We start from the raw sequence: 12,837 nt of genomic DNA, 5'->3' as shown, positions 1-12,837 counted from the left end.
CTCCAGGGGATCTTCCCAAACCAGGGATCGAACCCAGGTCTCCTGCATTGCAGGCAGATTCTTTACCACCTGAGCTATCAGGGAAGCTCATAATTTTGGGGTGCCCTTAAAAGGACAATTCTCCCTAGATGAGTATACCATTCATATAAATAAATTTTTTAGTGTTCATACCAAGCAAGAGGCGGTGAATTTAATAATTAGGGCCTCATTTTGCATGGAATTATATTTTGCAGGGGCTTCGCAGGCGGTCCTAGTGGTAAAGAACCCGCTTGCCAATGCAGGTAGATGTAAGAGATGTGGGTCCAACCCCTGGGTGGGGAAGATCTCTCTGGAGGAGGGCATAGCAACCCACTCCAGTATTCTTGTCTAGAGAATCCCATGGACAGAGGAGCCTGGTGGGCTATGGTCCATAGAGTTGCAAAGAGTTGGACACACTGCAGTGTTTTAGCATGCATGCATATTTTGCAGAAATATAGAACAACTAGGAATCAACATAAGACAGTCATACAGATTCATTTTCTAAAATCAGAAAATCAAGATGATAAAGTAGTGAAATTATTTTAATTATTCTAGACAACTAGAGAAATAGATTTCCGACTAGCTAATGTACATGCCTGCTTCCTATCCCATCTTTCCAGCTATGACTACACAGAATTATCATCTGTGATCACAATGACTTCAACACGAATGGTAAGGAGACCACAGTTAAATTCCAGGTTCCCAGATATAACAGAATCACACAGTTGTCATCACATTCATTTGAAATTCAAACATATATATTGGTAAACTATCTTTGGGAATATTACTTTCTAACAACTATTTCCATTTCTAGATGAATGCATTGAAATGGTACATACAGTTTTAAATTCAATTCTATTTTTATTTTACAAAGCTAAATGTCAGTATCAAAAATTTATTTTACAAAGGAACAGCAGTAACAATTTAAAGTATCTGATCACCAGAAGAGATCATGCCAACATAGCTACTAATCATAAATTACTTTTCTTAATCAGTAAGTTTTTAAGTTGAATATGGAAGGAAAATCTACATGTGGCAAATTTACTTTAAAAACAATTACAACTTTGAGAGCTACATCACAGTTCCCCCACAGTAATGAAACCTGCATGGTTTGATCCAACAAGGTCTTCTTACCCGGTCAGAGTGGCCGGTGGCTGAGGCCAGAAGTTTTCCTTTTCTCCAGTCCCAAATGCAGACTGTGTTTTTGGCATCCAATCCCACAGAGGCTAAACGCTAAGAATAAGAACAAAAATTTAACTCCAGAAAATGATGGGAAGATTTCCTATTATCCATGCTGTCTTTCAATAAATCGTTCTTATTGCCTACTGTGGGCCAGGTATTGAATTTCTTGTGAAAAAAAATGATTTCTCAAAACTAAAGATATCAAAGTAGATACTTTTCTATTAGCATATAATAAAATTTCAGTGACTTAAAACCTGCAACTAATTTAACATAATAACAAACATAACAAACATGCAAAATCTCATGAAGTCTCTGATTCATCAGTGGAAATCATAACTAGTGGAAATCAGAACTAGAAGGAGCAGCTTAAATTTTTTTAATTGGCTTTAAGAGTCTAATATGGTTTTAAGAGAGTCTAGGATTCTTAAGTTGAAAAGCCTCACCAAACAGTTAAAATGAATGGGTTTGACAAACACATGGAGAATAAATCCCATTAATATTATCTTCATTCTTAAGTTTCATAATTTCACAGACATTTGAAGTGACTAGAGAAGGATACATAAGTTTAGTAAAAGTAACCTGATACTTCATCTCCAAAACTAAATTATTTGGATTCAGATCAGAAACTTGTCCCAGAAGGGAAAAGAAATCCAAAACCTGTGTATATACAAAATCAATAGTGTTGAAACATGTATTAGGGACACCAAAACTGGAGCTTCTAGTAGAATAGCACTCGAAAAAAAACAGCACTATGTAACAGAGAGAGGTCTGGGCTGGGAGTAAGCAGATTTGGCTTCTCTTTTGACTTTGTGATTAGCCAGACACAGACATTAGAAAGTTAACTAAACTCCTTAAATTTCTGTTTTTTCAACTGTAAAATGAGTGCAAAGTATTTGTTTCTGTCTACAAAATAGTGTTGCATGGACTGTGAAATAATGTAAATCAAAGGTTTTTAAGACATCACTACCAAATATAAGAGTAGGTGAGCTTATGTATTTCACTGAGTATGTGTGTATGTGCATATTCAAGCAATGATAGACAGCCATATATGGCTAAATGTATACATGTGTTGTTATGCAGAAATTATTCAGGTTTCTTCACTAAAGGCAACTTCCATTAGGAATATTTAGGATTAAAAAATATACAGCTGGAGGGTCTAAAATGGATTCTTAATGAAAGCAGGTCTTTGCTGTAATTTTCAATTGAGAGTTCCAGCAATAGAAATGATTCTAGTACATGGTTGCATTTTTATCTATACATGAAAATTTGGAGTGGGTGGATTCCATTCAGCTTGTTTTTTCTTTTCTCTTTACTTAAATAGAAAATTAGTTAACATAAACATGGGCCCTAACGTAAAACCCACATAAGAAATGTGAAAAAGACTGAGAAAAAGCCAAAAGAAATCTATTCTGTTCATTTGCAGTGACAGGCCCTATTGCTATCGAAAAGCATTTCTATTGCCTTTTGTTGCTTGTAAGGTGGCAGGCCATTTGTCACTTTCTAAACATCACTCAATTTTAGTGAACTCTGTCCAGGGAAAATGGTAGATCTGAAGTCATAGGCATCAACAAGCCATGAAATCCATCACAGCAAACAAATAGGAGGGCATTTTTCTCAACTGACAGTTATGAAAGTACCATGCAGTCCACCCCTACCTGAACCTCCAAAATGGAACCTAAAAAATAACAAGGATTCTAAGACAAAATAACATGAACAAAAAACTAAAAGTTACAGCTGGATCTCCCTTGGCTGCATGACATTTTCCCTGTGTGCTTCAGAACAAATTTTGATAAAGAGTGTTTGTTAGAAAAACAAAATCAGATTAGAGAATGTGCATGTGAGTTCACATCTAAGCATTCATCTCCACTTGCATATGCATTCTGACACATTCAACCTAATCAGGAAGTCAGCAACTGCAAATCTGAATAAATGTCACTATCTAGCTATTTCTCTTAAGACCTGGATATAATGGAACCTATGCATTATCTTGATTCAATTATGAGATTACAGAGTAGTTAAAAACATACACCAAGGGGTCTACATGTGTACTGAACTGAACGAAATGATCACTACCCAAACCAGGTCCAAGTCCTATAAACTACTGAACTGCCTGCAAACTCTCAGTTTGGTCAATTTTCTATGAGTAGTTTCACAGGTCTTTCTACATTATGAGTGCTCAGTCGTGTCTAACTCTTTGCAACCCCACAGACTATAGCCCACCAGGCTCCTCTGTCCATGGAATTTTCCAGGCAAGAATACTGGAGTGGGTTGCCCTTTCCTTCTTCAGGGGATCTTCCTGACCCAGGGATCAAACCCATGTCTCTCACGTCTCCTGCATTGCAGGTGGTTTCTTTACCACCGTGCCACCTGGGAAACCCAATATGAACTTAAGAGAAGTACCTCTGAAATTTACCAAAAAAAAGATTGAAGGAATTAACTGGCATAAATACAAAGGGTGGAAGGGACAGAGGAAGGGTGTCTTAGGAACATGGAGAAGGCTAGAAGAAAAGGCAAGGCTTTAGTGAGGAGGTAAATGCAGGGAGAGCCAGGAATGAGGTCTCTGTATTTCCAGTCCCTTCTCTGTAACATGTTTTTTAAATTGAGATATAATTGTTATCTATTAATACATGAACAAATCTTTTCTATCAAGTGTTGCTGAAGTCCAAGGAAAGAGAGTCACTTTGTTGGAAGGGGAGACTGGGAAGGCTTCATGAAGACCTATGAAGGGTCCTGGAAGTATGAGTCACTATAAAGGGCAAGGAGTGTGAGCAGGCACTGAAGGTGGAGAGGGCAGCATGAGAAAGGGTCTGCAGGTGCCCAAGTGTCTGGTCTCATAGAGGAATCTCACTGACGTGTCCAGCTTGACTGCAGGGGAACAGTGAAGACAAGGACAGAAAAGCTGATTAGCAGCGAATGCCCAGCCACAAGGTATGGACTTCAGTCAGGGGGTACTCCAAACTTTTCTTGTTTTTAAATAATATTCTGACACTTTTTCAGTTGGTGGAATGCATTAGCAAGAAACTGACTGTGTGGAGGAGACTAGTTAAGAGATGACTGGTGGCAGGGAGAATGGGAAGAAGAGAATGAATGTCAGAGTCACTGTAAAGAAACTAATAAATACACATGATCAGTGACTGCTTGAATCAGAGGCAGTGGATAGGGAAGCGGAGTTAGAAGTCACCTCAAGGTTAAAGAGTCAGGGAGAATCTTGTCAGTGAATATCAGGTGGTGATGCTATTTTCTGAAACAAGGGGAACCAAGGAGATGCTCAGGGCTGGAGGTCTGTGAAAAAGGTTTGGTCCAACCCTCGTTCCAAACAGGAAGTTAACAATGGAAGATAAAGTACAATCATTGAGTCACTATCAACCTAATCAACATGAGTTCACTTTCTGGAGGCATTTTTAACCAAATGGTGAGACTGGGGGAACCAAAACTGGATCCTATCCAGAGGTGGGTGTCAGTGGCATGAGCATAGAAAAGAACCAAACAGGTGAGGATTCTAGGAGGCTGACAAGGGAAGACAGGGAGGGCTGATAGACTTTTAGAGCCTATAGGCTATGTTCATTATAATTCTAGGTGACTTGTGCGAGGTCATTATGGAAAAAGAAAATGGAAAAAGATACATACCTGTCCATCCGAGTCGAAAGTCAGGCAGGCAACTCCATGTGTGTGGACATCTTTAAGAATAGACACAGTTTGGACATTATAGGAATCCCATATACATATATATGGCTCCTTCCCAACTTGGCCAGTCGCAACGAGAGTTTTATCTGGATGTAAGGCAAGGCTGAAACAGAAAAAGGCCTCTTTCACATCATCCTGTTGAACAAAGCTAAAAAAAAAATTGATTATCTTTTATCCACATTTCTAATTTTAACCTAACAAGATAATCCCAAAACCCAAAGAAATTATTTAGCTGATTGGTCTAATAGAAATGTTTAACTTTGGTGAAGAGAGGCTTAGCACAGTTTAGCTATCATTTCGTCAGATTTTACCCACTTGGTAAACTTGAAAATCAGACAACTGTTATAATTCTATGATTAGAAAACCACCTATATTCTATAATTGCCTTATGTTATGATATTTACTTACTGGTTTTGAAAATATTATTCAGCTTTCAAGTTCTTTTGACTTTAAATTGAAAAAAAAAATGCTGTTGCCAGGAGAAAGTGTACTTCACAGAATTAATTAAATCTGCTTGCAGAAGCTCTGGGTACCATCCTTATTAGGATTTCAAAGCATGGAGGGGGTATCAGAGTCAAGTGCTGTTTCTGTATCTGCTGCCATAGGTTATGTATTTTAAATGAAAATCTCTATTTTACATAAATCACCGTGACACCAACAGAACCGCAAATTACCCTGCCTATGGTTTGTATAGAATTTTTCTTACTTCTGTAGTCCAATCAAAATAAAACTTTGTCAAATGCCAACTGGAATTTCAAGGACTCTGTAGTAGTCAAGAAGGAGAAATGTGATCATTATTATGCCTGGATGAGAAATCAGTCTAATGTTTCAAATTTGTTGTGCAAAGAGATTGTGCCTTTCTAAAGATATGTGTTGGTAATTTAAAAAGAGAGAGAGACCTATAAAAAAAGCAAGCAGATGACTGTTTACACAATAAGCAAAGGTAGAATTATTTTTCTTTTCAGTTTCAACATCTGTCTACACAACTAACACAACTAGATATTTTTTCCCTGTTCACCTTTCAGCTTGACTTTTATAAGAATATATGCTCTGAAATTGACACCTTGATTTGCACATTGGCTGCCCCTCACTACCTGTAGTTCCTTGGACATACTACTTGATCTCTTTTGTCCTTGGGTTCCTCATCTATAAAATGGAGATAATATATGAAAACTGATGATACAATGAATTTAGCATAGAGTAAACACGCAATACAAGTTTTATTATCATCATTATTTGTGAAACTGGTAAGGGAAAGATACAACCAACATACACGTGGTGCTCCTTTCAGAAAACCATCTACTTCCTGAGTCTTTCTTTGCTCCATGTGTAGCACACCCCCACCCCCACTTCTGTAGCCACCCAGCCCTATAGCCTGTTCGGGGGTCTCTCACCCGACTGTGCTCTTCTTGTGGGTCTCCCTGCACACCTAGCACCAACTTTGGCACAGGACCCTGAGTGCTGGCTCCCCTTCCTCACCGTCGGCCCTCCCAGGCCCTTGGACCCTGGTGCTCGGGTGCAGCTGGTCTTCTCAGGAACTTCCAATGTCCCTATCCACAGGTCTTGGTCCCCCGACTGCCTCCTGAGCTGCCTTCCAATGCTCCATTTGCCCTCTCCTGACAAGGCTGGATGCTTGATGAGTTTTTGTTTTTGTTTTTTCTTGTTAGGCAAAGAGGGTAGAGTTGGAGCTGCTCTGAGGATGAGCTTTGTGGCTTCGGCTGTGGTGTGGGGAGTTAGTGCGGGTCCAGACGGAGGGGCAGGAAGAGGGTGAGCTGGGAGCACTGACCATCAGGGGCATCTCAGAAGAATCAAGCCAAGGCGTTTCTGCAACCACCACCCTTCCCAGAAGCACCCAGCCCCATCTCACGGTCTCACGGAATCTTGGGAGAACTGCAGAGGCAGAGGTGATGGGGATGAGAAAAACCTGGGTGCTCCTAAAGCCAGCAAGGACACTCCAACCAGAAAGAAGTCTGGATCACACTGCCCATCAAGCAAATCTCAATCAGTCTCACCCACCCTCCCCTCCCCCAACCCTGACGCCGAGTCACAGTACAGGGCACTCCCCCCGGGGGCCTGGCCAGGTGTGCATGGCTGTGCATGGCTGATGCTGCTTGAGTTCAGAACCTGGGAGTGAAACGCACACAGGCCAGCTGAAAGTCTATCACCTCTCAGGAGGAAGGAGCCTGAAAGATGGGTCCAATCCCATCTTGGGCTGCAACAACCCTAATGCACCATCTCAGGGCACGTCCTGGGGGCCTGTTGTTCCCCCTAGCAGGAACAAGGTGTCTGGCATTCATCCTGGGAGACTGTGACTGCCTCTTCCTCAAGCCTTTCCCCTGAAACACCCCTCAGGGCACTGCTCTCCTTTCCCACCTGGCCCACCAGCTAGCACCCAGCAGTGGGAGAGTGGGCCACTCCAGGCAGGGCCTTCATCATGAACTGTGCTCCTCTTGTGAACTCTGTCAGGGAGCTCATGGGCCTGAGCTGAGCCTTGTCTGGGTGGGGGAGGGTGGGGTTCCCAGGAAGACAAACAAGCTGCAGGTGGCTTCGGGGCTTTAGCTGTGGTGGGAGTGAACATAGGACCTGATGGAGGGGCAGAGAGAAGAGGATATGCGGGGATGAGAAACACCTGGATGCCCCAAGTCTGAGTTGGCCATCTTAGTGCTTGCTGGAAAATATCTCCAGGGACAGTTATAAGGAGTAACATAAAAATAAAACACATGTTAAAGGGTAGCCTTTTCACAGTCAGTTCAGCCGCTCGGTGTCTGACTCTTCGTGACCCCATGGACTGCAGCATGCCAGGCCTCCCTGTCCATCACCAACTCCCAGAGCTTACTCAAACTCATGTCCATTGAGTCGGTGATGCCATCCAATCATCTCATCCTCTGTCATCCCCTTCTCCTCCTGCCTTCAAACTTTCCCAGCATCAGGGTCTTTTCAAATGAGTCAGCTCTTCACATCAGGTGGCCAAAGTATTGGAATTTCAGCTTCAGCATCAGTCCTTCCAATGAATATTCAGGACTGATTTCCTTTAGAATAGACTGGTTGGATCTCCTTGCAGTCCAAAGGACTCTCAAGAGTGTTCTCCAACACCACAGTTCAAAAGCATCAATTCTTCAGTGCTCAGCTTTCTTTATGGTCCAACTCTCACAGCCATGACTACTGGAAAAACCATAGCTTTGACTAGAGGGACCTTTGTTGGCAAAGTAATATCTCTGCTTTTTAATATGCTGTATAGGTTGGTCATAACTTTTCTTCCAAGAAGCAAGCATCTTTTAATTTCATGGCTGCAATCACCATCTGCAGTGATTCTGGAGGCCCCCCAAAATAAAGTCTGTCACTGTTTCCACTGTCTCCCCATCTATTTGCCATGAAGTGATGGGACCAGATACCATGATCTTAGTCTTCTGAATGTTGAGTTTTAAGCCAACTTTTTCACTCTCTTTCACTTTCATCAAGAGGCTCTTTAGTTCTTCGCTTTCTGCCGTAAGGGTGGTGTCATCTGTATAAGTGACTCTTAGAGGCTTTAAAACATTTTAAGATTGTAGAACACTTTATCATTCATTCATTTATTCAAGAAATCCTTATTTAAAAAACTATGAAATGTCAGGTGGTGCCATAGATAACATAAACAGAAAATACACTGCCTTTCTTTCAAGAAGCCCATCTTAAAAGGAAGGACGGACAAGTAAACAGATAATGGGCTGGCCAGGGCAGTCTTGAAAGCCCTTTTATTGTCAGAGGGCATCACTGACAATTATTAGCAGGAAACAACATCAATAGCTTCATGGTTTAAGAAGGTAACCCTAGTAGCAGTAAGGAAGAGTGGAAAGAACAGATGCGTAAGGTCTATTAGGAGACGAGGCAGACAGGCCTGTTAGACACTAGGTTGAGACTGAGGTGAGACAGGGGTAGATGGAATGGAGAGGATGAGTCAAGAGATGTTTAAAGGAAAGAGAGAGAGAAAGGTTTAGGATGTTTGAGGCCAAGGAAAAGCTTGAACATGTCAAACCTGACAGTTTCTTGCTTAGGCAGTTGGCAGCATTCGAGTTTGAAGCCTGCAAGCCTGGTCCTGGGAAAAGGTGGCCTTAATTCCACTTCGTCTCCAAGAAAGAGACTCTCCAGGTATGAAGAAGAGGATTTGACTAAGCTGTCTTTTTCAGGACAGCAGGGGCCATTTCCAAAACTCTACACAGTTCCAACATCATGGCGGAGTAAATTAGCAAGCTGCTTGCTGAAGAGGAAGTGAATGAGCCAACAGTCATGGCTGCCATGTTGCCTCTCTCCACTGCTACCTGCACAGGTTCTACCCCGGGGACTGGAAAATAAAGAGGAACGAGCGGATTTCCCCTACATGCTCAGGCACTTTCAAGAGACACAAATGAAACTCACTTTTGCTGTGATTACAGCTTCTAATTAAAATGCTTGAGAGACTTGGTAGATTTAAGGGGTTCTAAAAAACCAACAGTAAAAAAAATTGCTATTCCAGGCAGTTGTTCTAACTATAATTTTGTGATTTCCTGACTTTTCTCATTCCTTGAATGAAGGAGGAAATGAAAAAAACAACTTTCAACAAATCTTTAGAGAGGCCCTCAAAATAATTTATCAGTGTATGTTATCCAACTAGCAGTGTGACCCAAAAACATCCCATTATGGACTTCAAATGCTTTTACTCTGGTTTTTATTATTCTTTTCATTCATCTTAAAGCACATAAATTTATCACATTTATTTAAATGTCCGCATTGGATTTTTTTTTTTGCCAGAAGTTTTTTTAACACTGTTCTTTAAACCACCTCTTCCCAGCCCATGATAGCCCATTTATACAAGTTCCTATTTATTGTTTGAATACATTAAGAAAATTACCTACTTCTCCTTTTATAAGCCAAGTCTCTGACCTGATTCTCTGGCTTGCAAGCAACACTGCAATGACTCATAGAATTCCTATTTATCCACATCCATGGCAAGAACAGGGCGAATAGACAACCAACTCTATTCACTTTGCCATTACTCCATTAGCTTCCCAGAAACTTCACTTCTTCCACTTTAGTAACAGAATGACAGCATCCATGTATCTTTTTTGTTGTTGTTGTTGTTTTTTACTTTTTAACTTTACAATATTGTATTGGTTTTGCCATATATCAACATGAATCCGTGTATCTTTTAGAGCAGAGCCAAGTGGCATTTATTTTGTTTTGAATTTGTCATATAATTTCAACAGCACTTTTTAATTCTCCTAAGAGAGTGGGATGGGGAAACCAGCAAACCTTAATCAAAAGATTTGCAAGAGTGTAATACATGTAAGGTATCAGTAATGGTGCAGTTACAGAAGCAATATTTTAATAAGCAGGTTTGAAGCTTACCATCAGGTATCTATTCACTTCTTCTCACATCTCTGTATTTAGGAATTCAAGAATTTCATGAAAAGTCATTTTGAGCAGGATTTGCTTTCATCTAATTCCAAACATGTTTGTAATTTTAGTCCAGAAGCATTTAAATGACATAGATAGATATATTAATAGATATAGATACAGATTCCAAATTGGCCCCCTACTGCCTACTTAAAAATTGCTCTTTGCTTCTTTTACAGAGATGTCCTAAGACTAAGAAGCTATCCTAAGTAATGCCTTTGGATCAACCAACAGATTAAAGAGGGTCAGTCTCCTTATCCTATTAAGGGGCCATGATGAAAATTATCCTGCCTCCTGAATTCCTTTTGACAAGATTTCATCAGAATCAGCTGACTGTTGTGTTATTCCATGAAGAAATTACAAAAGTGGAAAGCACCACCACGACACAAAACATCTGGTTGACTCTGGGCTTCCCAGCACCTTCTTCACCATATCACAGGGTTGCAATTCTTTCTGTGACTAGAAGTACTGATGCCGTTTACTTATATTTTATGTCCATCTTCCATTTGAGGGTCCATAAATCCAAATCTCTGTTTTTCTAAGAAAACTGGCACACTACAAAATTTGTAGATTATTATTGCTACAACAGCAATGTCACAATGTTAAAACTTTCAGAATTGACTCCCTTTCACTGAGGGTCTCAATACAATTGAGGTCTTATTCCATACCTACAGAAAAAGGTTTGGTGTCCTTTCCTTGGTACTCAGTTTATTGTACACATGGCAACAAAAAAGGGATCGAGCTTTTAAAAAACTGCTTTTCTCTGTGTATATATATCAATCTAGTTCCATTGGGAAATCCCATTTTCTGTTGCCATGGCAATAGAAAGCACTGCAGAGGACTTTCATCACCCTGTCTGGGAGAAGGAATTGATTGGTTTCTCCAGCATGCCGAGAGGGCAAAACCATGTCTTTTTGATGTCAGATAAAATGAGGAAGATTTCCCAATATGTTGTGTGGGGAGATGAGAATTAATAGAGTCATGAAAAGAGGTAGCTTTATGAAGTTAAACAAAAAACTCTCATCAACACCAATCAGTCTCAATTCCTAAAGGCAAAAAACTATATTTGAGTACTTATTCCAAGTGCAGAATTTTAAAAAATATTCATGATTCAGACTTGACTTTTTTAAAGCCTTACTTCATTTTTGCCCAGGTTGCTTCAGGGATTTTCTCAGTAATAACTTTATATGTTAGTAGCTTTTTTCCCCCACAGTAGTCTCAGGAAAACATGAAAGCCTTCTCCCTCCTTTCCCTGAAAATAACCCTGAGAGAATTTTCCAGTGTTGATGGTAGAAGTGCATCAGAGTGATTAGGCTGAACTGTCTGAGGGCAGAGGGTGAGGCTACTGCTTTCTGAGCTGCAGAGGAAGTGGCCCAACCTCAGTGGATGTTCACCCGTGAGAATGAAAAGGCAAAGGAAGGCTCTTTTAAAAATAGTGGGCTGGAGGCAGTGGAACCTCAGATGAGGGTGGTTGTGCTCAAGTCCTCATCCCCAGAGATGCACTCGGCACGAGGGTACCACCCCTGGGGCTGTGATCTCACCTGACACCATGGAGATGGCCCTGCCCTCCATGTGGGCCTGGGCTGGACAAATGCAAGTGACAGCAATGTCAACAGACCGGCAGGTCTACTACCATGCCCTGAACTGTGCAAGCCTCAGGGTACCTGCACAATCCATGGCTGAGCAATGCTCTGTCAGATTAGACTTCTCACAACCTTGACGAGTGGCACAGCTAATAAGAATACATGTGATTTGGAAAAATAAAGACACACAATATTATATCTTGCATGCCGAGTGTTGCCATACTTGTATTGGTATGGAACCATATTCTAGCAATACCTTAACGCCACATAAAAGAATGGCTAAGAGATTAGTGGTTTGTCTTTGCCTGAGATCAAAGCATGCAGCAGCATGCTAGTGTCAGCAAGAACTGATTGTTAAATTTCAGCAATCTTGCAAATCAGTTGTTAAACATGGCCACTGTTAATAATTATATAAACTTGCAGCTAAATAAATTATATTAACCACAAAGGTAATACACACAAAAACTCATCACTTCCTAATTAGGTTACTATTACCTATAGTCTTGAGGTTATTAACTGTCAGCCTATCCAGCCCAAACAGAACAATGTGCCTCTCTCTGCACATCTTTTTCCAACTGTTTTCAATGATGTCACCTCGGTGGTTTGAAATCAGCCAGGGTGGGAGTTTTCATATCATGGAAATCAACAAATGCTACACATCAGGGCTTGATTTGTTGTTTTTTCAACTGTCCAGACTTAAGACATAGAAGGATAAAATTTTAATAATGTGGTATATCCCACATTATTAAAAGTGTGTCATGTCTATAGCTGTGACATTATGAATAACATGAACAATTAAGAAAATTGCTTTCCAATATTCAAAAAGTAGTATCAATTAGCAAGGAAGTCGCTCACATCACTGGCCAATGATTAAAGTTCTGACATAGATTTTTGTTGTTTCACTTTTTTCTTAATATAAACAAAATATCAACTCACATTCATGTAAAGAATTATATTCATT

General features: G+C 40.5%; 1 protein-coding gene across 1 annotated transcript in view; it reads right to left on the bottom strand.

The window, feature by feature from the left end:
• The window catches only part of EML6 (EMAP like 6), a 288,683-nt gene that overhangs the window by 185,148 nt on the left and 90,698 nt on the right, over positions 1–12,837 (bottom strand). Inside the window, exons 2-3 of the mRNA XM_055540113.1 lie at positions 4,828–4,987; positions 1,153–1,251 (exon numbers count right to left, since the gene is read on the bottom strand). Coding sequence (XP_055396088.1) covers positions 1,153–1,251; positions 4,828–4,987 — 259 coding nt within the window. The remainder of the gene's footprint in view (positions 1–1,152; positions 1,252–4,827; positions 4,988–12,837) is intronic.

This window comes from Bubalus kerabau, chromosome 11 (genome assembly GCF_029407905.1).
Source record: "Bubalus kerabau isolate K-KA32 ecotype Philippines breed swamp buffalo chromosome 11, PCC_UOA_SB_1v2, whole genome shotgun sequence".
NCBI lineage: Eukaryota > Metazoa > Chordata > Mammalia > Artiodactyla > Bovidae > Bubalus > Bubalus kerabau.
This window is presented reverse-complemented; position numbering and strand designations above follow the sequence as displayed.